General features: G+C 40.1%; 3 protein-coding genes across 6 annotated transcripts in view; 2 read left to right on the forward strand and 1 right to left on the reverse strand.

Moving 5' to 3' along the window:
* Positions 1-25565, forward strand: part of LOC134222808 (papilin) — a 386402-nt gene that overhangs the window by 169386 nt on the left and 191451 nt on the right. The gene's annotated exons all lie outside the window — the stretch shown is intronic.
* Positions 10542-11462, reverse strand: LOC134222845 (cuticle protein-like). Its single transcript, XM_062701997.1, has 2 exons — positions 11352-11462; positions 10542-11289 (listed from the first exon to the last, which is right to left on the reverse strand). Exons 1-2 carry the CDS (start codon positions 11361-11363, stop codon positions 10645-10647), a joined length of 657 nt encoding a protein of 218 aa, XP_062557981.1. The 5' UTR covers positions 11364-11462; the 3' UTR covers positions 10542-10644.
* LOC134208186 (cuticle protein-like) lies at positions 12230-13208 on the forward strand. Its single transcript, XM_062684242.1, has 2 exons — positions 12230-12290; positions 12355-13208. The coding sequence occupies exons 1-2, from the start codon at positions 12279-12281 to the stop codon at positions 13096-13098; spliced, it is 756 nt and encodes a 251-aa protein (XP_062540226.1). The 5' UTR covers positions 12230-12278; the 3' UTR covers positions 13099-13208.

The following is a 25565-nucleotide window of genomic DNA, read 5'->3' on the forward strand; positions in this document are numbered from 1 at the left end:
TCTACCACGGTTACATTGCTAGCTACAGGCAAATCCTGACCCAACGAATACCTTTCTCATCATTCAACTCCGTGGTACTTATGAGGGTGTCGCTAAGTCGGTGGCCTCTCGTAAAGTACTACATCAACACTTCCTTCCTCTCCCTAGTTACGGTGAAGATGGGCGTGGCCAGGAGTAGTAATCCTCATGCTTGTTATTTTGTTTGAGACTGGAATCAAGGACCACTCCTCTTCTTGATTTCTGATAGCATTCTAGATGAGGATCTCAAAAGTAAAACATGAGTATCACTAGTGTCCAATCTACGAATTACACCGTAACAATGTTAATGCTAATGCTAATGCAGTCAGTGTTGTAAAATGTCATTTGCATTCGTTTGTATAATTTTCTCAGAACTTTTTTCAGTAGTTAGCTATCAACTATCAAGTATGGCGAACTTAAAGCGCTTAAATGTGGCTACAACTTTGTCTAACAAGACATTGCTGTGAATCTGTAATCTAGGGCGTGGGAGGCAAAATGTCATTCAAATGACATTATGTCAAATGACACGTGATATTTTGGAGAAATTTCACTCTCTAGCCTCAGATGTTATATTTAGAGCAATGTACCCTTGGACAAAAATATAGCACCACTAAAGCGTTATACGTACATCTAAAATTATGAAGTAAAATTGGCTTCTGAAGAAAGTTATGAGCAAATTAGTCAAATGACACGCAGATGACATTTTACAAGACTGAATGCAGTACCTTTAGATGCTGTTTGGATAAAGTGACCAGACGTCCCGGACTTAGCCTATTTGTCCCGTATTATCATGCGTCCCGGAAACGCCCGCATTTCATGTTGAATCTGCAAAACCTATGCAGAATATATGACATCCGTAGAAAGCAAGAAAAGATCCAACTAAGCAGAAGGAAAAAGGGGACTTGGCACTATGGTGGAAAGGGTGACCATTAGAGTAGTTAATATTTCAAAAATGTCCTGGCAAAATTTCAGGCAATTTGGAAGTGATTTAGGGGTGGTGCAAAGGCAATTTGTGTTTAGATGGAAATTTATATGAAAAACAAATAAAATTTGTTTAAGACCCATTTAACTACAAATGTCAAATATTCATGAGTTCAAATGTACAACCCCAACCTCCGTTTTTGGAATCTATACAAACGAAACCTGCGAAAAACTCAATTATTCTGAGCTCATGTGCCATTGCTAACTTGTCTCCAATTTCACCATTCTAGTCATTTATCTCTTTGTTAAGAAAACTATTTTGAGCTTTTTAGTGGAATGTCTTCACTTGTCATAAGACGAGTTTGTACAATCCCATTGAATTCCACCACTTAATTGTATCTTATCAGATACGTATTTCGACCTCAACAGTAAGGTTGTCTTCAGTGTCTCGTACTTGAAAAAAAATTTGGCGGTCGTGCTTATCATGCTTTTCATCAACAATTCATTTTGTTATTATTTTTCTGCAGAGTTTTGTTTCCCTTTTTTCAAAGCAACATTTTTGACAGCTGCCGCAGCCAAATTCCCTTTTTTACGGGTGGCTTAAAAGGGGTTTCTAAATACTTTTATAACAGATTTATAGTGGTTATATAGAGAGGGCCACTTGGCCATATCTTACTCTTATAGTGGTCATCAGAAGGTTGCCGTTTAATAGTTAGTTTTATTGTTAGGTCTTATAATTTGATCTTGAAAACCATTCCTAGAGCGGAATAAAACTTGAAATGTTACTTGGAATATCTATGGTTGCTACCCAACAAACATTGGAAGCTAATTCAAGGCTTATATCATTAAAAATAGACTTCCTCAGCTAACACACTAGCTGTTCAGCTTAAATTGTTTGTTGGGTACTTCGTGATTGACCAGAATCAGTGAAATTGCATAAAGAAGCAACTAAAGGATTGACTGAGATTGTTCAAGCATTATCAGTGCGCAAGCTTCTGTGTCTCAAATGTTTACGCGATCAGTAACGACGCCGGCCACGTCCTTGTAGTCAGTTGAGAAGTGGGGAGGAATATTAGAAGATGGTTTTTGGTATTTGAAGACCGAGTTTACGTCTCCACAAAAACCACAGGAAGGATTATCAGTTAGTCGGTAGGCATCGTTGGATCTGGATTCACTCTGATAAGCGATGCGACCGTGCAGTTTTTGCCTTTCTCGTATACAAAGTATACGTAAAGGCTATATGTTCGCTACAAAAACGATTTTTTTATAGGAGGCACACACACGAGAAAGGCTCCATCACTGCTAGGTGGATTAATCTGTTTTTTTTTACACAATGATTTTAACTAATTATGATACGACCACACAAAGCAGAACAAACTAACTACCTGTACACCGAGCAGAAACACGATCAAACGCGTATCAATTAATTCACTTCTCTACCGCACAAAGCACATCGATACCAGATCGTTCGAAGTGTCTATGAACCAAGCATCAACACTTCTCACCATGGATGCGCGGTGGCATACGCAAACTGTGGAAGATTACGTTTTGGACACCTGAAACGGCGCACGGCACTCTGTACTTACTTGGCCGATGGCTAATGCAAACTATATAACGCAAAACAAGCGCATCTATCCAAAATCAGTATAAAAACTAGGCATATGTAAAAATGCTAGATTTTGACACATCATACACATCATATTCAAAGCTAGCACACAATGTTTTTCTTCAGTCGCTGAAGAAGTTTTTTAGCGGGTTTGGTAGTCATATGGCTACTGCTTCTGCCTCATACGCAGGAGGTCGTGGGTTCAATCCCAGGTCCGTTCCATTCTCCTACTTTGTATCTTTCTCTTTATTCCACATGTTCTAGCAATTCCTATACCTTCAACTTGAATATTCTAACAGTAATCTGCTAGAATTTGGAAATGAACTATAGAGCTTGTTTCCTACATGCAATTAGAAATTCCATCAGTTTCTTTCTCCTATCTATCACATTGGCAGTTCGTTAACCAAGACGGACCTCTGCTTCTCGAACCTAACCAAAAAATTCCAACAAATTCCGCATGAACTCGTGGCAAGTGCAGAGGTATATTCGGCTTGCAGTGGGCGAGTAATTGCATCATCATTTCCTCCCCCTTCCCTACATTGACTTGCATTCTGACGTGGCAGGCCCCAGTATGACCTATCAAATGAGATCACCAGTACTTGTACATTGAAGATGTGGGCTAGTCCCTGGCAAACATCTGTTGGTTCCCTGTTCAAGAACAGCTGTCTGGTCATAATGGAGTAGCAACTACGAGCAGTCAATCAAGCTCAAGCTCAAGCTCAAGTCTCTGAAGAAGTTTTCAAGTTGAAAACGAAGTATGAACTGTTGATGCAAACAAGTTTAACATTCCACTATGTGGAAGAATTGTAAAATCTTATTATTGTGTAAATTTCCCTCAAGATGCTCAAAAAACAATTAGGAAGAGATCCCCCAGCGCCAAACACCTCCCATTACTTCTCAAAATGGCACTTTCAGAGATCCCTCTAACATCTTATGTAGTGCAAAAGAAAACTATTGAAAAGTCTTTTACTTGCATGAAATATCAGATCCTCATGTTGTAAATTTTTTACATAATTTGTAATTGAACAAAAATGTCAAAAAATTTCAAGGTATCAAAAAGCCACAGAAATAAGCAAAAAAAATTGAGATTTCATTAAAAATGGTGGATTGTTGAGTACTATGTAAGAAATTTAGCTGGAGAATCAAATTAGCTCTACTAATACGTTTGAATATCTACAACTCGGAGCAAGTGAAAAATATTATTCTTCTAAATGATGTCTTTACTCATGTAATTGGGTCTTGGTCATATTTGAACATGATGAAATAGTGTCCGGTACCCGGGGACACTTTTCTGAACCGTGAAAATTTTCACCAAAATTCATTATCACAATACATCGTCAGACAACGTATTCAAATGATCAAATATAGTTAGTATTAATCATCAATGATCATATTTTGTGTATATGATATATAAGAAAATATAATTCTCATAATTAGAGTGTTTTCCGTTGAATGGCTTATGTGTCCGGCACTGGGGGATCTCCCCCTTCCTTATCAACGTCTCACGGAAAATAGCGTTTCCGAATTCGTGAACCAGCAAAAATACACCGTGATTTAATTCATGAATTCGGGAACAGAACGTTCCAGAAAACGTGACTGTACTCCGGAATCCGTGACTGTTGTTCCCGAAAATATACACCGTGAACTCGTTAGTTCACAAATTCATGAACGCCTTTTTTTGCGTGTAGATTTTTATACATCTAGAACAATTCTAGACTCTTGTACATCTTCATGGAACTACGGAGAGTACGGTTGTTGCTCCTCCGCGATAGATTTCCAGATTTTCATCACAGGCGTATATTTCCTATTCGACCAAATGTCCTATTCGGCCAAATGACCACTTCGTCCAAATGTTCTATTCGGCCAAATGACCACTTCGGCCAAATGTCCTATTTGGCCAAATGATCTTTTCGGCCGAATGTCCTTTTCGGCCAAATGGCCTTTTAGGCCAAATGACCGGAACGGCCGAACTCTTTGACAGATACGTATTTCGACCTTATTTGGTAGGCTGTCTCCAGTAATACGAGACACTCGACTAAGTCGAGTTTCAGACATTCCACTAAAAGCTCAAAATAATTTTCTTATCTTTGACATGTGTTTGTAAGACAATTTATGCTTTGAAAATAAAAGCTATGTTGGTGAAACTATTACCACGTCGGAAATAATTTGCTGGGGACGCTTTCACGCGGTTTGTTTTTGGCTCATCCATGCCTGTGGATTCATCGTAACATTGAGTTAACCTCACGAATAAAAAATCGAAGAAGAATCGGGTAGAATTTTTTTAAGTAGTTGAGGGAGACTGAGAAATTGATAAAATTTACCCAATAAAGTTCGATTTTTCTTTTCTTACTCCAGGGACAAATATTGTTCAATGTTCCTGGTTATGCAAGTGATCAATTGTATATTGTTGCACAGAAGGCAGAAATAGTAATAATACGGTGGGTGTACCATTCGTGGCCGTTTACAAGAACAACTGTTTTTTTAAATAAGTAAAAGGCATGCGGGTCGACTTTATGTATCAAGCGAAAGGTTTCACTTGTTATAATTTGTTATAATCCTCAAAATTGATTAATCCAAAATAGTGCTATAGCCACGACTGGTACATCTAGCCTAATAATGCTATATTGTATGGCTTTCTCAGTCTGATTGAGTCAAAGCGATTAGTTTTGTTTCGCCTGACGACGTTTCGGCCTGTATATTTGGCCTTTTCGGCTTTCTCCTCGTATTTGTTCGTATTGTAAACATGATGTTGCTCATTTTTCCTTTCTTTGGGCCCTTTGTTTTTTTGGTCGCTTGCTAACGGAAACCCGACTATCCACAATCAAAAACAAACGAAAATTTGTAAGCTAATCGTTAGTTGTTTTAAGACTTGAAGTTTTCTTTTCACATAAATTCATAAGCATAATTTACATAATTCATAAGCGAAGTAATTGTCGATATGGGATTGCCAGTCCCGGGGTTCATTTTAACTTTTTCACAGTGTGAATCAAAGTCCTAACGAGAGCTTTTCATAGTGCAGTAAAGCACTGCTCCTTTTTTTTAATCTTTCGTTTATTTGGTAGGCTCATTTGCCATGAAGCGTTACGGAGCCGAAATCATATTTTTCTATACATTTTATGATTCTTATATATAGGGTTAGTTTTGGGGAACCGAAAGACTCGCGGTTTAGTCGAGGTTAGGGAATACAATAATACAGTAGGAAGGGAAAGGAATTTAGGGTGTTCAATTAATTACAATGCTGATGTTCACATGGTTGGCATTCTTGGTGATGTTTCACATCTGTAACGGGACAAAGACACTTTTCCTTGGGGAGAGGAAGACATACGGATGGGGTTTAACGGCGGGCATGGGGAGTGACGACAAGATGAAGACATTCTTGAGGGATTACGATAGCAAAAGGGATGAGTGGACAATGGTTACAGTCTAACATCAGCAACTTTCATAAAGCACTGCTTTTGCCGGTTTCGATTTCCTCGATTTTCACGAAATACTTTGAAAATTGATTCAAAGTGTTACAATCGGGCAGCTAATTTGGTTTGGTCGCGTTTCGCCACTTCCCGAACCTTACTATTCAGATCAATGTCAATACGAATACGAATACGAATAAAAAATGGCAGTTGGGAGTTGTGACCATGACGGAATAATGCATTTTGCTCGGCGAGTACTTGTTATATCGCGGGTTCGACTCCTTCAAAGACCATATATGTGTGCAACAATTACACAGGGTTCTGTTTTTACACGATTTACACTTTCTCAATTTTGCACCCATCCTAAACGTTTAACGCATATTAATTACCATGTGATTTTTTTTTATTATTTAGGATTTTTTATTTTTAGACATGTTGCAAACATTTTGGTTGCGAATTAAAGTCAAACGTTCAAAAATACGAGCGAAAAAAATCGTGTAAAAACAGAATCATGTGTAGTTCTTTGAAAGCACGTTGAGGAACGTGGACCTGCTCGCGACGAAGAGCTTTAAAGGACAACTGCACAGAATTGTAATGCGTTCAATAGTGACCCATAGTTCTCAGCAAAGTTGTGCCAAGCAAAAGCCATAAGCAAATTGTAATTTGTGGACCACTAAATAGACCTGACGGTCACAGGGGACTGGACGTTGACGCATGCTTCATAATCTGCTTACAAGGTTCGTTATTATTACAATATATGTATGTTCTTCGGTCAATACCACTACACAAGAAAATAGTCTGTTACGGTCCACGATAACAATGGACAATTTTTGGACTTTAAAGGACTTTAAATGTGTTTGTAATTTTTCGCATACAAAAAACGTTGTTGACTCCCGGCTCTATCGTGGGTGAAATCTTCGTCAAGTCATTCAATTCTAGATCCGGGGCAAAAATCAAAAAGAAATGGAAAAAATAAGTACGCCTTTGGACCAAGAAGGTAGTTGCAATCCGGGACACGAAGCCAACAGGTTGTGAAACCACGATCGAAAACCAAAAATCCGTCAATGATCTTACAAACATGCATTTTCACATGCAAGTGAATTTGTCGATACTCTTTTTTTCCACGGAAGGTGCAGAACGGTTTGGTTCGGGACCATTGAAATCGGACAGCTTGGCCGTTTGTAACAGCGTAATTGTGGTTTCGGTGTACTCAACATCTCAAGGATTCCTTAAAAAGCACGCGCAAACGCTGCTGCCAAACCAAATCCGACCAGGCCATAGCTGTGCCGAACCCGAGGTCTAAACATTCCACATCACAATTCGTCGCAGAGCCGCCCACCCGGTGGAAGCGAGTCACACTGTTCGTCTTATTTCCGTTCGGAGGCAATATTAGAATTGTTCACCGTGTTATCGGAGTTCCGCAAGAACCCCATAAAGGTGACATTGCTCTCAACAGTCCCACGTGTACAACGCTCCCCGTCTCAATCCAGATAGAATCAATAATGCCACGTCAGTCTATTCCTTAGGGTCATTACTGCTCATGACCAACCCGAGATTCGCCGTGCCTAGAAACCGATCGTAGTCGATTTATAAAATGCATTGGATCCATTACACAGTTAGGTCGTCTGCTCTCCGTAATATGGGGGAAATAAATGTGTATAGTTTTAAACGATTTCAAATAAAGAAATAAATTCAATTCGTTTGAATATTTTGTTGGACATCGTTCTTTTGAAGCAAACAATAACAATTGGAAAAATCTTTCTATGGCAACAGTACTTATCTGCAATGTATTACGTACTGGGTACCGAAGGTCATTCATAACATTCGCAACTAGGACCACAAAAAAATCGCCAATTTCTACCCCGTAGTTAAACTGTCCATCACCTTTTTTTAACGAAGGTAATGGAAATCTGCAACCAGACACCGAGGCGAACCCATGTAGTGTGGGGATGGGATCACCACTCCTCTCCAGTCATTCCCCCGGCCCGCAATTAAGCAATACTTCGGAGGATGACTATTGGGCATTGCGCCCCCTACATGACGTACACAAGTGTACGTATGCGTCTCAACTCTCCCACACTCCCCATGCAACACATTTGCACAAGACACACTGGCACCACATGTGCCCCAACACTCACCTGCCTATGTTGCTCGAATTACAGCAAGGGAAGATCCGGGTAGCCTGCAGGGGGTACCCCATGCTGCCATTTCACAACACAGACAGTCCTCATTCAGTGTGATGTTCACCCCGTCCTGCAATAGGGTGGCACCACTTGTCTACCAAGGTTGGTGGCTCCTATGCCGCTCCTACCTCAGCTACGAGGCAGACTCTTTCATGTCTCCTATTTCTGAGGTGCCGCAGAAGCATCAACCCCCGACACTCCTGCCAGGAATAGCGGGACTTTCGTGTCCCCTAATTCTGAGGTGTCGCAGAGGTATCTGCCCCCCGACACTCCTGCCAGGCCTAGCGAGACTGCACTCAATCCGTCCCTGGCAGCCGGATCACACTACTGCCTAAGCAGTCACTCTGACCACACGTACCATGCGAGTCTAACTTGTGTGCTCGCTCATACATTCAGTCCCTATCGCTTGCACCACTTGTGCACCACTCTCTTGAAATTCAGTCACTCACTCAGTGGGGGTTGTAATACCCCCATCTCCCATTTATATCCACTCTTTGCACCTCCTGTGCATCGTTTGGGCGTGGAACACCCGGCACGTCACGCGTGCCTAACACTCACCTACCCGGGCTTTGATACTGCCAACAGGGTATCCGTCAGGTACTTTGCAGGCAGTACCCCCTATTGATATTTCAAAACCCAGATAGTCCTCAGTCAGTGTAGTGGTCTCCCCATCCTGCAACGGAGTGGCACCACTTACCTTACATGTCTCCAATTTATGAGGTGCCACAAAGCATCAACCCCCCGACACTCCTGCCAGGCCTCACCAGACTTCAGTCATTCCAACACTACCGACCATGCGTACCATGCGAGTCTTACTTGTGTGTTCACCCATACATTCGGTCCCTCACTCTGTGGGGGTATTACGAATAATACCCCCAATTCCCCACCACATGTGCACCACTTGGGGGTGTGTGGGTCGCCTGACACCTTGGAATTCGGGGTTAGGGACGCCATATTGGCAGCTTTAGTGTTGTACTGAGCCTGACGATATGCCGGATGTACACCGTTACGCACTACTTCCAAGTATCTATATCCATACGTAACGGTAATGTCTATCACCCTTGAAAAAGGTGAAATATACAGGCCGAAACGAAGTATTTTTTAAATATAAAACAAGTGATTGAAAAAGTGCTGTATTTCAAAATTGGGCCAACATTCGCCAGATTTAGAACAAACATCGAGTGAATTTCTCACCTGCAACACTATCTCATAATCTCTAAAGTATCGTTATCGTTTGTATCGTTACTTAGAACACTAAGTCGAAAAGCAGGCCAAGTTAAAGTTGGAATGTAGACCCGAGTCACATATCAGTCACTGTGACTCATATGCAACCAAATTCAGTCACATTGGAGTTGCTGCAACCAAATCGATCTGAACTGTGCTACTAAGGGAGCTAATAAGAAGAAAAGCTCTAGTAAAACCAATGGAAGAATACTTGGAAATATAACAAAATCCATACTTACTTTCACCACGGTGTAGTGTTCGAGTAAATCGACCGGGAACAATTAGTCTACGCATCTTCCGACTTTGTAGCTACTTACATCTCCGCAACAAAACACTTCACAAAACTTGATGCTGACTCCGTTCATCTGTCTCTTTCCCAAATGGTAGTAATGGCCAAAGCATATGCCCCCTTATTCACTTTATACAATTTACCATACCCATCCTATTCCCAGCACATTATTCCAACGTCCCTCAGGTCTGAACCCGTATCACAGTTTTCACTTACAAAAACGACCCAACACTGCTTGTACTTAGGGCACCCACACTAACTAAACATTCCGCACTTACTCACACTGCGCTACTTCTCGCTTTGTACTGGGTGAATCCGGTACGAACACCTTTCATGCAAGGTTGTTTTCTGGCATTTTTACGTCGTGCTCCATCCATTATTCCTATTCCAGCTTCATTTGAACTTTGATCAGTTCCTCTCTTCCAAACTACATTATTCTACACACCGTAAACTGCTTCCAATATGATTGGCGTTGGATCTCCGTCCCCACTTCCTAAGACAATACTAATTTACTGACCACCTTACTCCGTATTACGCATGTTGAAGCCTGCACCAAAGCATCATCAAACACAAAATTGTTCAGGAGGCGAAAAAGAACACTTGGTACTTTCGGAGGTTCTACAATGTAGATTCTACATAATTAGCCTACTGTCAATTACCTGTCCATAAAACCGATGAATGCCAGCAAATCTGCGTGTTTTCAACGGCAGCATCTGGGAAACCATCTCTGCGTCGAGAATATTGAAGCATTCCAGCTTGTCGTATATTGGCACATTTTTTGGTACATCTTCTTTGGCAATTATTTTACATACAAATTAACCATCAAACAATGCGCTTGCAAATGACCAACTCATTTGGACCCAATTTGATACAACAAATTCATAGACTGGTTTTTGGATGAACATTTCATCTATTCAGTAATTTATTGGCAGGTCATATTTAACAAACATAATCAGGTCATACTTTATCAGTCCAGGAAATGATAAGTCTTATCACTTAGTAATAGGCCGGCTGCGATAGGATGGTCTTTGCGGCCAAAGGAGAGGCATAAGCGGAAATAGCTGGCTGCGATAGAATAGTCCTGGCGGCCAGTGGAGATGCGATCGAAGCCAAAGCTGGCTGCGAAATGATGGATCTGCTGACCAGAGGAGATGCGTACGAGGAAATGGCGGGCTGTGAAATGATGGTTTTGGACAAGGCTGGCTGCGAAATGATGGTTTTGGACAAGGCTGGCTGCGAAATGATGGTCTTGGCAACTGGGGCAGCGAGGAGGGGTTGGGCAGCAATAGCCTTGACACCAATCGGTTCACGACGAACAGCGGCATTGAATCCCTGGATCGGATCAGCAACGTAGTCAACGGTACGCTGGAGGCCATCGGGGTCGACGAGTGAGTAAGATCCCTGCACCAGATCTCCGTTGCGGGATTCCTGTTGCCACTTCTGGTCACCGGTCAGGGCATCGGATACAGCGTAGGAGAATGAGTACTGTGGGTTGGGATCAGCCAGGATGGTTTTCTGCAGCAGGGGTGCGGCAGAAATCACGTTGGCAACTGGGGAAGCAATGCCAAGAGGAGCTGATAACGCAGCTGGTGCCAGTACTCCGGCACGGGCAACGGCCACCAGGGCGAGGAAGGTCACGAACTGATAATATAAATTTATTTTTTAGAATAATACCTTGGCTAGTGATTTTTTAGTCAACTTACCTTGAATGCCATTTCGGTTAATTCGTACAAGTAGATGTTGACTGAATAGTAGAAGTAAACGAACTGTACTAACAATGATAAATTCTATCCAATTTATACTTAACAAATTTGACCCAAAGACAATAAGAAATTATTGATGAAAATTTCATCCCCTCCCCCAAAAGAACTCGATTCTTTCATTTTCCACCCTGCTTCCATTTACTTGTGCAGGCTGCCGGTGCAAAAATTGGCTGATGCAAAAACGAACCGAGCGGTTGAAATTGAACTCGAAGCACTGCAAGCGCAAGTGACTGGCGCTGGTGGCGGTCGCAACCCGTCAGCATTGGCTTCGCAGCGCGGGAAAGAAATGATGCAACTCTATGGGATATGTTACGCAATAAAATGCGAACTTCAACAGGGGACTAGAAGATATTAGGATTCAATTGGTATTTTGTTTATGATCACTGGGGTTAATTTTTGCCCAATACATAAAAAAACAACTATGTAATTATGTTTAGGATGAAAAGTTTGCCATAAATAGATAATTGATTATAAATACTATCGGAACTATTCAAATTTCATAATAACCGGCAGTTGCGAATTTTAATCACTAATAGGTTTATGTAACTACTTATAGCTAGTTTTAGTAAATTAAGTAAATGCATAATTTGATTTGTATTATTACATCACAACTACTATGGACGGAAGATTCGAAACTCAATAGCAAGTCCTATTCCATTGGAGCGCTAATGTTTGCATCAGCCAAATTTCGCAATACTTTCTGTCCAAGTAGGATCAAGGAGAAAAGCGAAAGAACAATGACTTTTTGGAGAGGGGATAATGTATGATATTTTTGGGCAAGATTTTGGTATAAAAGGGGTCAATTGTTCTACGTTATTCACAGCTCAGTCGATTACTTAACTCCATCAAGTTAACATCTTTGCAGAAATGGCATTCAAGGTATGTTTAGTTTAAAAACAAAGATAATCGCGAGATTCTAATTCAAGGTAATTTCAATCAACAGTTTGTAGCCTTCTTCGCCATGATGGCCGTTGCTCGTGCCGGAGTTCTTGCACCAGCTGCATTGTCGGCTCCTCTGGCCATCGCTTCTCCAGTTGCCAAGGTGATTTCTGCTGCCCCAGTTCTACAAAAGAACATCGTTGCCGATGAATACGACCCTAACCCACAGTACGCGTTCTCGTATGGAGTTTCCGATTCCCTGACCGGTGATCAGAAGTCTCAACAGGAGTCCCGCAACGGAGATGTTGTTCAGGGATCGTACTCGCTGATCGACGCTGATGGACTGAAGCGTACCGTTGATTATGTTGCTGACCCGATCCAGGGATTCAATGCTGCTGTTCGACGTGAGCCATTGAACGCTATCGCTCCGGTCGTTGCTGCCAAGACCATCGCTCAACCTATTTTGGCTGCCCCAGTGGCCAAGACTATTATCTCGCAGCCAGCTTTGAGTCCTTATGCTTCCGTGGTTTCCAAGAATATCCTGTCGCAACCTGCTATTTCCGCTTACGCTGCTCCTCTGGCCACCAAGACTATCCTATCGCAGCCAGCTCTGACTTCTTACGCCTCTCCTCTGGCCACCAAAACTATCCTATCTCAGCCAGCTCTGGCCGCCCGGACCATCATTTCTCAACCAGCTTTGAACGCATACGCCGCTCCAGTAGCTACCTCTGCCATCCTGTCGCAGCCTGCTCTGTACGGTTCTCCTCTGGCTGCCAAGTCCATCCTTTCTCAACCAGCCTACTACTGAGCGTTGTGGACTTTCTTATTGTTTGGATTCATCGAACGAGATTTACCATTGGATTTACCTAAATGTTTGTAGAATATGGCCTGCCTTGTTTATTGCGAATAAAACGTTGCATTGATAAAAAAAACTTATTTTTTCATTTCCAACGACCGAAAATGAAACAATATTTTTGTTGATTGATTCATGACATTTCTGGATAAACTAGTAGTAAAGATTTGCATCATTGCGTATTGTTTAAGACCGTTCAACGTGGACAATGCCTCTTCAGAAGAAGTGTTCTTTGGTATTATATTGGTATTGCAATTGAGTGATACAAAACAAAAAATAATCTTCAGAAGATACACTGTGTCAACAAATTGTCTGTACTGTCGCATATAAAGTCCTTCATAAAATATTTATTATATCAAACGTCACATTCGTTTTAAGAAAAAGTACAATGTATGCTTATGTCTCTTCAGCATTGAATTCAACATAGAAACAGTTTATTTTTTCTTAAAGCTCATCAACAGAAAAAAAAGATACAAAATCAACGCCAAAAAATTGTCCGTATAAAGCTCAAAACATTGTACAAAGTGTTCAAAACTTCATATTAACTATTCGTATTCTCATTTTTTTCCTACAATTACGCTCTAAAGACGCCTTTCCAGACGTTTCCGGGCAAATTTTCTGTCATTTTTTCTACGAGAACCTTCTTCATCGGATTCTGTATTGTGTGATCTCGAGTTTTCTATATAAGAATCACAGATAAAAATATGTTGTGATTTTAAATGTATTTTCATGCACATATTTGGAGCATGCAAATAAACGTAACATTCAATCGATTTCACTGTTCTTTAAAATCGAAATAAATTTAAACTGTGCTTGCTTGTAAAATTCAATCAAATTGAATTGAATATCGAATGTTAATTTGTTTGATATGGTTGGGTGCAATTTTACACGTCGTTGAACTTTCAAAATTATTTGCTGTGATCCCACAAATTTTCAGTGGGATTGGTATCTAGAGATTGGGGAGGATGCGGGAGTGTTGATTCGGCATCGCAGACACTCTTTGACAAGATTGGAAGAATGTTTTAGATCATTGTTTTGGACAAAGTAAAAATTGGATCTCTGACCTAATTCGTTGGATCCAACCCTGTAACTGCTTTGCGCGATTCCCTAACTAGTCCGTCGGTCCTGAAATAGTTGATTTTTCTTTCAGCCATGAATACAACATTCTGCGAGAACTTTTGCGGCTTAGTCACACGTTTTTTTAGTTACACGCAAACTCCAGTCGATATCGTTCCGGATGGTTTGCGGATCGACCTTTGTGTTCTCCCATTTTAGGGACATCATCCTTAGGATTTTTCCCAATTTTGTGGAGAAGAATGTGGTTGTGGTCAGTGAGCTTTGATTTACAGCTAGTGTTGGGAGCATTTTCAAGTGATTTTGATCTTCGAAAGTTATGTATCACATAAAGTACACACTTTTTTTTCGCTGAGATCTCAGCATTTTTTGTTTATTTTCTCAAGGTAGGCACGCCGAATTTAAGCAAACATGATTTTTTCCGATATTTCAGTAAAAGTGACGTTTTGTTCGCTGAGACTCGGAAAATATTTTCTTGATAATCAGCACGACAGATTATAAAAACCGGCTACTTCGGACAAGATTTTGCCACATTTCTTAATAAATTTTCGTGTTACGTGGGATTTTTCTAAATGGAACAGCCATTTCCATACAGAACAAACAATTTGATGCTCAAAATCATTCAAAATTAGTTGAAACTTTTATTAATCACTTTTTAACATTTGTTAACAATATCTGGTAACGTTTCTTAAATACTCTGCATGTGCTGAATATTGGTTAACTAACAGATCATTGTTTACTGTCCAAATTTTCTAAAAAGCCTTTAATGTAAGAACAATTTTTTGTCACAGTAGGTGGGTAGACTTGATCCCCGAGGAGACTTGATCACCCCCTGTTTTATCGAAAACTAAAGTAGTTTTGTTTTAGCGTATTTTTTAGTATAGATCCTCTAGACAAATGATCTTTAGGTGGTGAGTTATTTTTTGGATTGACAACCTTATTTATTCTGCAGGGCGTTTGTATGTTTTGACCTTCCTAAAAGTTTTTTTATTGGCCACGCAAAATTTGAACAACTTTTCATAACAATGACCAAAGTCTTTCGATTTTTCACAGCAACAAGCCATAAATATGCTTATTGATCTGTACTGATGAAAATGTCAACATTCCATCAAAGATTTAAGATATTTGGATTTGAAGTTATTGCCTCAATATGGGAACACTTGATCCCCCGTTAGTCACCCATACAAAAATTTGGCGAAAAAATAAAAAAAAATATAAATCTGTTTTTAGGCTTCTATTTTTTTTGTAGATTTGACGGATTTGTTGAAGGGTTGGCAGGAAAAAATATTTATTGCGTAGATCTCATAGAAAGGGGATCAAATCTCCCCAAATTTTAAAATTGCCTGCGCTGTCGAATTCAATAACAAAAATCGTTCATGTATACGCACAGCGATTCGATAATTCCACGTATTTTGAAGGGAAATTATTTAAAAAATCTGAGGGCACCTTTCTAATTTTATCAAAGCAAGTTCTTGAAGAGGGATCAATTTACCGCGAATATTCTCAAAGTCGATTTTTGGCAGCACTCCAAAAAATCGATTGTGTATCAATAACAACAATAAGTTAAGGACTGTCATACATCAGTAAAGTTAAATATACTATATTTCTTATCGAGTCTGTGTGGAAATCGCGTATGCTTATTTATTTTTGGTTGTGATACATCGCAAATCAGAAAAGGGAATCAAGTCTACCCAGTCTCCCCTATATGTGTGATGTGGCTTGACGGGAAGATTGATCTCACAAATTTGATTTTATGCCTCGTATACTCATTTTGGACCATGTTTAGTTGGTTTATTGATTTCAACAACGAAAAGAGCAATGATATTGTTTGAATTGCATATCATTGTTCAGACTTGAAGCATGCGACTGAAACGTGGACAAGATTAGTGGATAATAATATTTGGACACATCATCGACTTAAAGACAATTGTAGTTAAATAAAGTTTAGGGGGCAAACCCTCCGCATGATGGTCGTGGATTGCTATGCAAGTTAAAATATGCTAAATCGAATGCCAACTACTTTTAAAGGAATTTGTTTTTTTTTTCGAAGGAATTTGATGAATTCTTTCCGACGAAAGCAACAACTTTAATAAATCACTTACGAAGGAATCGTTGAATTATTTTCAGAGTACCATAACCCGGAAAAAAGTTGATCGCATTTAAACGATATTGTTCCCAAAAATACACGGTAATGAAAATTTTAAAATTTTAACTTATCTACCGAACATCAGTTGGTCGAATAACAAAATCTAATTACAAAAAAAACTCTGGACAAACGCTTTCAAGTAGAATGTGTCAATTAATCATTTGGCTGAAATTAATCATTATCTATTATTTTCATAAATTCTTTCATTGCTTATCTTGTCTACCTTTATCTCTATTTCTTCTCGTTTATTTTTCTTCCAAAGTAGATTATTATTTCTGGCCCAATAACACTTAGGGTCGAAAGTCATTCAGTCGAATTTCTTTTGACCAAAACAGTCATTTCTTTCGGAAAATGCTAGAAGATTTTTGGCCGAGAACTTTTAAAAAATCATTTTACCGAAATTTGCTAGAACAAACTATTAGAAAGTATCATTCAGTCGGAATGGAGATGCGGCTGAAATGTTATTTGGCCAAAACAGAGGTTTGGCTGAATATGTTATTTGACCGATAATGCCGTTTGGCCGAAATGGTTGAATGACAGACAGGACCATTTGGCCGAGCTGGGCAAACGGCCGAAAATGTCGTTTGGCCGAACGTGTTATTTAGTCAAAAAAGTCTTTAAAATGAAATGGTAATTTGGCATAAAGGACCATTTGGTCGAAAGTGACATTTGGTTGAACGAACCAAATGGCCGGAAATATCGTTTGCTAAACGGGTCATTATCTCAATTTTCTCTCCTTATTTCTCACATGTAGCTTCTCACGTCCTACACTGAGATAATTCTCCATCTAGAATTTATGTGCACTGCACATATATTTTTGCAATCAAGCTTTGCACATGTACTATATTAGTCTTGCACATAGAATAAGAAACTCTGCTTCTCTTATATTTTATGTGCACGCACTAACAGAATTCAAATGCAATTAGAATATTTATTATAGCATTAGATTAATATGTTTTATGTGCAGTAATAATAATAATCATGTGAGTTGGTTTCAAAGCCAATCCGATCTAATTATGGGTTATTGTAAATAATTTGTGAAAAAAAAAAGAAATACAAAGAAATATTTATTTATACTTCGGACATTTACAAGAACTTCTGCATAGTAAATAAAATATTACGATCCAATCGTGTACTTAGGGTCTGTCTCATTTGGAGAATTAAACTGAAATTAAACTTAAAAGTGACATTTCAATAATTATCAAATAACCCTGCTCGCAGAGCAAGATTACTTTTGACAGATATCGAATCATTTTGCATCGATGTCTTATTGGAATTGCTGGGCAGCATTAGCCATTCTTATTACCGGGTTATTTGCTAATTTTCGAACTGTCACTTTTAAATTTAATTCTCCAAATGAGACAGACCCTTAGACGCAAGTTTGGAGTGCCGCTCCGTGGTGAATGTTGGGGACGGAAACGAAGGTGCTGGCAAAATGGATCTCCTTAATTAACGAAAACCACCCGCGGCAGTCGGTATATATCGGCCCAAATCCACACCGATTTGCGCCAATCCGTTCAAAACGACCACCATCGTGAAAGTGATTTTCCCCGGAGTATTCCAAAAGATTTATCCGATGGTCTCGCCAATCAAAGCTCTTCGCCGTGCTGCAAATTGTGATACCGCCTTCACGCTACTGCACCAGTAAATCCATCACTGGGTAACACTTTGCGTGTGTTTTGCCGGAATAGAATAGCATCCTCTCGGTGGTGTTTTTTTTCTGTAAATGATGTGAAGATTATTAATATAAATTTCCATTTCTTTGTCATATTCACTTACCTCCATTAATGTGAGCCAAGATTTTGGATATTGGGAATGTTGTTTTTCTTCATTTCTCCACTCGAATGCTGAGTGGGTTCACCGTATTTTAGTAGCGGTGGCATAACCGCGACATCCATGATCTTTTCTGGTGGAGCCATGTTTCGCACTGCCTATTTCACCCAACAGAGTTATCCGATGCCACACTGCAAATCGTAATGCCGCGCAAGAGTTCGTGTCGTTCCTGCATCAGAAACCCCATCATCATGTAGCACTTTTCGTGTAATTTTCCGTAATAGAACAGCATCATCTCGATGGTGGTTTTCCTGTAAAGGTCTGCAGTTTGTTTATAGAATAAGGTCAATTTTTTTGTTCTCTCCACTTACCTCCATCAATGTGGGCCAAAATTCCGATGTTGGAGATCTTTTTCTGCTCCAACTTGGTTATACGCTGAGTGGGTCCGTCGTATTTTGGAGGCAAATTCTGGTTTGCTTCTTCGCCATGTTGGTGGTTTTCAAACAATAAATAATAATTTCAACGCTAATGTATTTCATGTGCGTGTATTGATATTTGATTTATTATTGGTCATTGCATTGAAAATTTACTTGCGATTTAAGTAAATCATAAATGTTTGGCATTTAAATTCTATTACTAATAAATATATTTCAAATGCTGCACATAAAACCGAGTTGAGGGAAGCCGGCTTGCTTCTATATAGTTTGTGCACATAAAAAATATTGTTGATTTGATCTCAGTGTACTTCTTAATGCGAAATGTGACACGTTAGAAGTGATATGTAAGACGTCTTACTTCTCACTCTTTTAATCATTCTTTAGGATCAAAACAACATCTTCGGCCGTAAGACTCACATTTTTGGTCAATTGACCCTTTCTGTTAAACGGCATTTTCAGCCAAATGACCTATTCGGTCAAACGACCATTTCGAAAATACGACCTCTTCGGCACAACGGTATCGTCGGTCCTATGACCCATTCCACCAATTGAACAATTCGGTTAAATGACTTTTTCGGCTAAATGGCCTATGCGTCCAAACTACCAGTTCGTCCGTGTGTCACTTTCTCGGCCAAACGTTCAATTCGGTTAAGGGAAATTCGGCTAGATGACTTTCGGCCTGACGTGTTATTCGGCCAAATAACTTTTGGTCAAATGATTCTTCCCAGTACCGTACGATCGAAGTATCATTCGACTTGTCTGGTTCATTTGGCCGAAACCATCATTTCGTGGAACGAATTGACCGTGATGTTCATTTGTTGACACGGGTCATTTTCCCCAACTGGTCATTTGGCAGAACGGATATTCTGGTCATTTGGCCGAAACAAATTATCATCTATTGTAACAACGTAACAACTTCTCAATTTCTTGTTTCTTCACATTCGTTATTCTCCATTAATTTGCATCCACGTTTTTTTTTATTTTTCTTTCTTATTTTTATTCTTTCTTCCTCTCCTTCTTTCTTTGTTTTATCTTCTTGCTCTCCTTTTTTCATTTTTATTCTTGTCTATCACTTTATCATTTTTAATTCATCTTTATGTTTTTCGAAACATAGAAAAGTTTGTACCTTTTTTAACTAACGATTTTACAGTTTGGCAGAGGAAATGAGATGTTACTTTTTTTTATTTCCAACACATGAGCATAATCGCATTTAGCACATTTCAGAGCACCAAATTTTCCCTTCGCAAGATTTTCTTCGCCTACTATCGCACACAAAATCTTTACGCACACTTTCTGCCTAATTGCTAAGGAACGAACAATTATTAGTTAACTAATTACATTTAAAGTCACAGTAACACATACTTTCGAACAATTGGAATAATTACTGGCAAACGTGGACACTTCCGACTCATTAGCTGATCACGGACGAAATGATCGAGTCCGTGAATCCTCAGATCAAGCATGGTGGGAGCGGACACAACAGAAAACACGTCATTTCCCGACCCCCTTCGTGTACGAACGTGACCTTATTGGCAGGATGGATAATTGACTCGAAAGTTGTGCTGCTTTCCCTCTCCCACCTTATCCGAAAAACAAATGGCCTAGACCTTGGAGAGCTTGGCTAATTGATATTGCCCGTTTTCCTACGTCAAGGGACAATTATGTACATTAATTGGCGATTGAAAGATGTAAATGCTTACAATTTTATGCCTTTGACCCCAAAATTACGGCCGATCGAAAGATACTGGTCTGGAATAAAAATACGAGCTTCGGAAGCCTCCAAAATTGATCATAACGGAACATAAAATGTTGATTTGGCCTTTTGAGTCAACATTTCGTATTGTTTTATAACTCCAAAGTCAACATTTTCGATTATCCGGCTAATACAGCTAAACTTCCCAAAAAAAATCTGTTTTGTCGCGTCTATAGTAAAAAAACAAAATCAAAAAAGAAAATAAAATATAATCAGAAAAGCGCTGAAATCTAATTTTGAACTGATACCTATTTGTCAGATTTTGGGAGAGCATCAATCAAATTATTCAGGCCGGTTCATACTGCAGCACTTTTATGATTTATTGTTTTCAATTTATGTAATAGTTAGAGGCGTCAAAAAATATTGTTGCTTTGGGTAAGTTGAGTTTAATTCAGCTAAATAATCGACTGAGACAATAGAATTAGTTAATTTTTTGTTGGGATAGATTGCAGGATGAAAAATTTTAGTTAAGGACATGTACAAAACCTTATGAGTTCATTCAAGAAAAAAACTTCAGCATTTGGATGTATTTAAGAATTACAGTGAAACAGTTATACATAGTCAAAGCTCACATATTGTATTTCAGTCCTTGAAAATTTCATGACAATCGGTTGATAGACTAATTTTTGGGGAGTAGTTCAAAGTGATGCAATTTGATTCTCTACACCTTTTAATTCATATTTTTGACCAAACGGCAACTATCGAAATGAGAATGAGCATGTACTAAAAAGCACGACTTCATTCCAGCATGAAATCTCTACTCAATCGATTTGTCATGCCGCGAAGTTTTTTTTCTGGTCTGAATCTTGATCGGCCAACAGCGTGTTATTTCTTTCAGATCATCATTTAATAGCTCATTCGGCCGGATAACTCGACCTGGCTAGACTTTGAGACTTATTCAGTGACTGTTTCGGCCAAACCAGCTATTCGACTAAATGATCAGTTCGGCCAAACAAGTCATTCGGCTCATAAAGCCCCATAATATGTTCGGCCTAAGCGCCTGTTCGAGCTAATGGCTTTCAACCAGCGGGATCTTGTTCTAATGTTTTTTACGACTACCTATATTATGTCGGGCTCGGCTGAACAGGGGTTTCCACCGTATCGTGTGTAGGGTGGGGCAAGTTAAAATTTTCCTACAAAGAATGAATTTTTTTTAATACAAATATTTTTATTTATTTATTTATTTATTTATTTATTTATTTATTTATTTATTTATTTATTTATTTATTTATTTATTTTGCTTATTTCATCTGACTGTGTCATCTACATGAAAACTTAAAACTGAAGGTCAGTTAACCGTTGACGAAACGCGGATGAACTGATGTTGAAGTCGAATTGGTCCGACACCTCGTTGAAATGGCGGATCATAGCGACAAAGCAGCTATTGGCAGCATAATTGGTGTTATGCCTTTCTTCGAAAAGCAAAACTCGAGGTCGAAGCGATCGTGAGGGGGCATAAAATGGAATTTTTGCCAACAAATCTGGCACATCGTACTCGTCGGATAACAGGAGTTTGGCGATGAAAAGGGCTTGCGCCACGTTTCTCCGCTTATCAAGAGTATCTAGCCCCAGCAGACTACAGCGATCAGCATACGGTGGTAAATTCAGTGGGTTCGTCCATGGAAGATGGCGCAGGGCATATCGTACGAACTTGCATTGCACAGCTTCAAACCGAGCAGTCGAAACAGCTTGATATGGATTCCAGACAGCAGAAGCAAATTCGAGTTCAGAGCGTACCAATGAGCAGTATAAGGCTTTGTAGCATAAAGGATCGCAGAATTCATTTTAAAAGATTTTAAAAATAGAACCAAGCTGGCGATTCGCTTTGTCGATCGTCGTTGAAAAATGACGTCTGAAAGTTAGCCTGCCATAGATCCTGCCTAGATCTTTAACATGGTCCACACGTTGTAAAGTTGTACCTGCGATACTATAATCGAAAACCACGGTTTCGGCAGTGCGATGAAAGCTTATTACGTAGCACTTTGAAACAGCCAGGACCATCATATTACGCTCACACCAACATTTGAATAAATCTGGCTTAACTTTTCAAAAGGACCTAAGTAACATTTTTTTCATAAATTAATTTGAATAGCGCAATCAATAGCTTTCATGTTGTTATGTTGATTGCGCTATTCAAATTAATTCATGAAAAAAGTGTTACTTAGGTCCTTTTGAAAAGTAGTTAAGCGAGAAATCCAAGAGCTTCTGCAATTCTTGGCAGTCCGCCAGATTTCGAATAACGATGTATAATTTGAGATCGACTGCAAACATCAACAGCAGGCCTCCAGGCTGCAGGATAAAAGTTACGTCATTCACGTCATTACGTTACATCAAGAGCGGAAACAATAATGGACCCAAGTTTTGCAAGCAATATGTCGTGGTTAACTTGATCAAATGCTGCTTGTAGATCAGTATACACGGCATCGACTTGGAGCTTTTTGCGCATATTATCCATACAATATGATGTAAAACTGACTAGATTCGTTTCTACGGATCGACCCGGAAAGAAGCCATGTTGATACGAACTGATGTAGTTTTTGCATGAGGCAAACAGTTTTTCGTAGATCAGTGACTCGAACACTTTTGATTCCACGCCAAGAGAAGTAATGTCTCGGTAGTTTCTCACGTCGTATTTGTCTCCTTTCTTGTACACCGGAAACATGGTAGAGCACTTCCATTGAGTAGGAAACTTTTGCTGACGGAGTGATAAGTTGAAAAGCATGCCCAGAGGGATAGCCAAGATATCGGAACACTTTTTCAGAACTGCTGATGGTATAACACTGAAATAGAACACTGATGGTATAGCCTGCTGAAAAGGACGATTTTATCCTATTTATCACCGAGACAACCATATCACACGCAGAAAAAAGCGTTCATGAATTCGTGAACTAACGAGTTCACGATGTATTTTTTCGTGAACAACAATCACGGATTCGGGAATACAGACACGTTTTCAGGAACGTTCTGGAAAACGTGACTGGTGCTCCCGAATCCGTGATTGGTGTTCACGAAAAAATACACCGTGAACTCGTTAGTTCACGAATTCAAGAACGCTTTTTTTTGCGTGCAGTTTCAACGGTAAAACATTCATGCTAATGACATTGTGAGGTACATCTCTTGCTGCTCTTGCGATGTCAGCTTGAGATGGCAAAGCATTGGAAAAGACGGTCAAAAAGTGTTTGGCGAAGAGATTGCATTTGTCCTCGGCTTCAAGGCAACATCATTGCCAAGAAACACTCTTGATGGTAGTCCGATTTCTTTCCTCTTTGTATTGACGAACGACCAGAATCCCTTGGGATGACGGCGAAGATTATGCTGCATGCGACACACATACTGCTTGCAAAGATGCTTGTTATAGCGGCGATAACAATTACTGACGATTGAGAAATTTCGTTTAGTGATAGCACAACGTCGGTTAGTCAGGGCACGAAGAGTCCTAGCATGTTCCCCTTTGGGGTTGCGTAGCGTAGCGTTAGTCCATGGTGGTTTTCTTAGAGGTTGGGGCTTCAGTACGGCGGCAAATACGCAGTCACTGAGGAAACAGTTGAAACGGCCAACCGCTGTGTCAATGTCCGAGTCATTCAAAGCATTCCAATCAAATCGAGATAATTTGCGCCGGAGTAGTTCGAAATCTACCTTGCGAAAATTCAAACAATCAACATTCGAGCTTTCATCGAATCTGACATGATCACTATTCGCGATAGATATCACCAGAGCAGGATGATAATTATCGAGCGGAACGATGGCATCCGGTGCCTCGTCGACCGCACAGTCAGGAAGAAAATTTTCGCTTACAAGTACCAAATCGAGTAAGTGATTTTGGAAATTTGATATCAAACTAATCTGGCTTAGTCAAAGGAAAGCAGTTCCATCGATGAGTAGACGGCTGGCAGGAGTAGTTGTCGAATTATCCGGATCAGGAAATGCATATGGCCAGATGGCAGCCAAGTAAGCCCAGCTTGATTGAAGTCACCATGCAAGAGAAGTACGTCCACCAGGTCAGTCAAAGAAAAAGCATATTCAATGGCATCAAGATGTTGTTGAATTATGCCACTATCATTCCTTCCGTCCGGAGGAATATACAATGCTCCAATGAATTCCTTGTTGGGAGACTCACTTTTACCCAGACCGCTTCAATTGAAGTAAATCGACCAACGCGATTTGACATGAAGCAAGGGCGTTGGAAACAGCTATCAGGACACCACCGCCGCGTGAGCGACTACTGTTAGAACTGTTTCGATCGGCTCTGTACACACTGAAGGAGTTACCAAACATTTGCACGGAATTAATCCTCTCGTCCAGCCAGGTCTCAGATCTCAGCAGCGAGATAAACGTCGTCCAATATGGTTAGCAGTCCTCTTGTGTTTTGATAATGAACTCGCAAGTCTCGAGTTGGTCTGTAAACGGAGGAGGAGTGAGGGGTCGAAATGCTCGATGCGGATATGTACTTGCCTGCATTCAGATTTTGGAAGACCCCTCCACCACACCCCCATACACAGGGCCGGGATGACTGTCGATCGCTGGCTGGGAGCGCACGACTGTGATGGGGGTTTTGGGGCTTCCTTACGGCTAGCAGACTTGCATCCTGGTGGTAGTCGGTAGGTATTGAGTAATTGAGACGATGCAAAGGGGCTGGAAATGTTGACTTCTTCAGGTAGTGAACGATCGCAGATTAATATATACTTGCCTTGATATGCAGGCTGGAAGACCCCGTCTCCGGACCCATACACAGGACGGGTCCGCGACGTTAGGCATAAAGACGTTAGGCATAAGGACGTTAGGCATAAGTACGTTAGGCATAATGGACGTTAGGCATAATGTACGTTAGGCATAATGTACGTTAGGCATAATGGACGTTAGGCATAATTCTGCCTTCTTTATATCATTGGCTGTTCTTTGGGTCATTTTATGCCTAACGTCCAATATGCCTAACGTACATTATGTCTAACGTCCATTATGCCTAACGTCCATTATGCCTAACGTACTTATGCCTAACGTCTTTATGCCTAACGTACTTATGCCTAACGGGGTATATCCCACAGGACCAGGACGACTGTTGAACGCTGGTGGCAACGGCTCGACTTTGATGAGGGGATATGGGTAATAGCAGGAGAGGTATCTCGAATAATTAGTGGCGTCATTGGTTTCCTCGTTTTCATCGGCACCCGAAATTTTTGAGAAGCGTAATCCTCAAACTATCGAAGTTCTTCAGGATAGGTGTTTGGGTTCAAAGCATTGC

The sequence above is a fragment of the Armigeres subalbatus genome, chromosome 1 (genome assembly GCF_024139115.2).
Source record: "Armigeres subalbatus isolate Guangzhou_Male chromosome 1, GZ_Asu_2, whole genome shotgun sequence".
Classification (NCBI taxonomy): Eukaryota; Metazoa; Arthropoda; class Insecta; order Diptera; family Culicidae; genus Armigeres; species Armigeres subalbatus.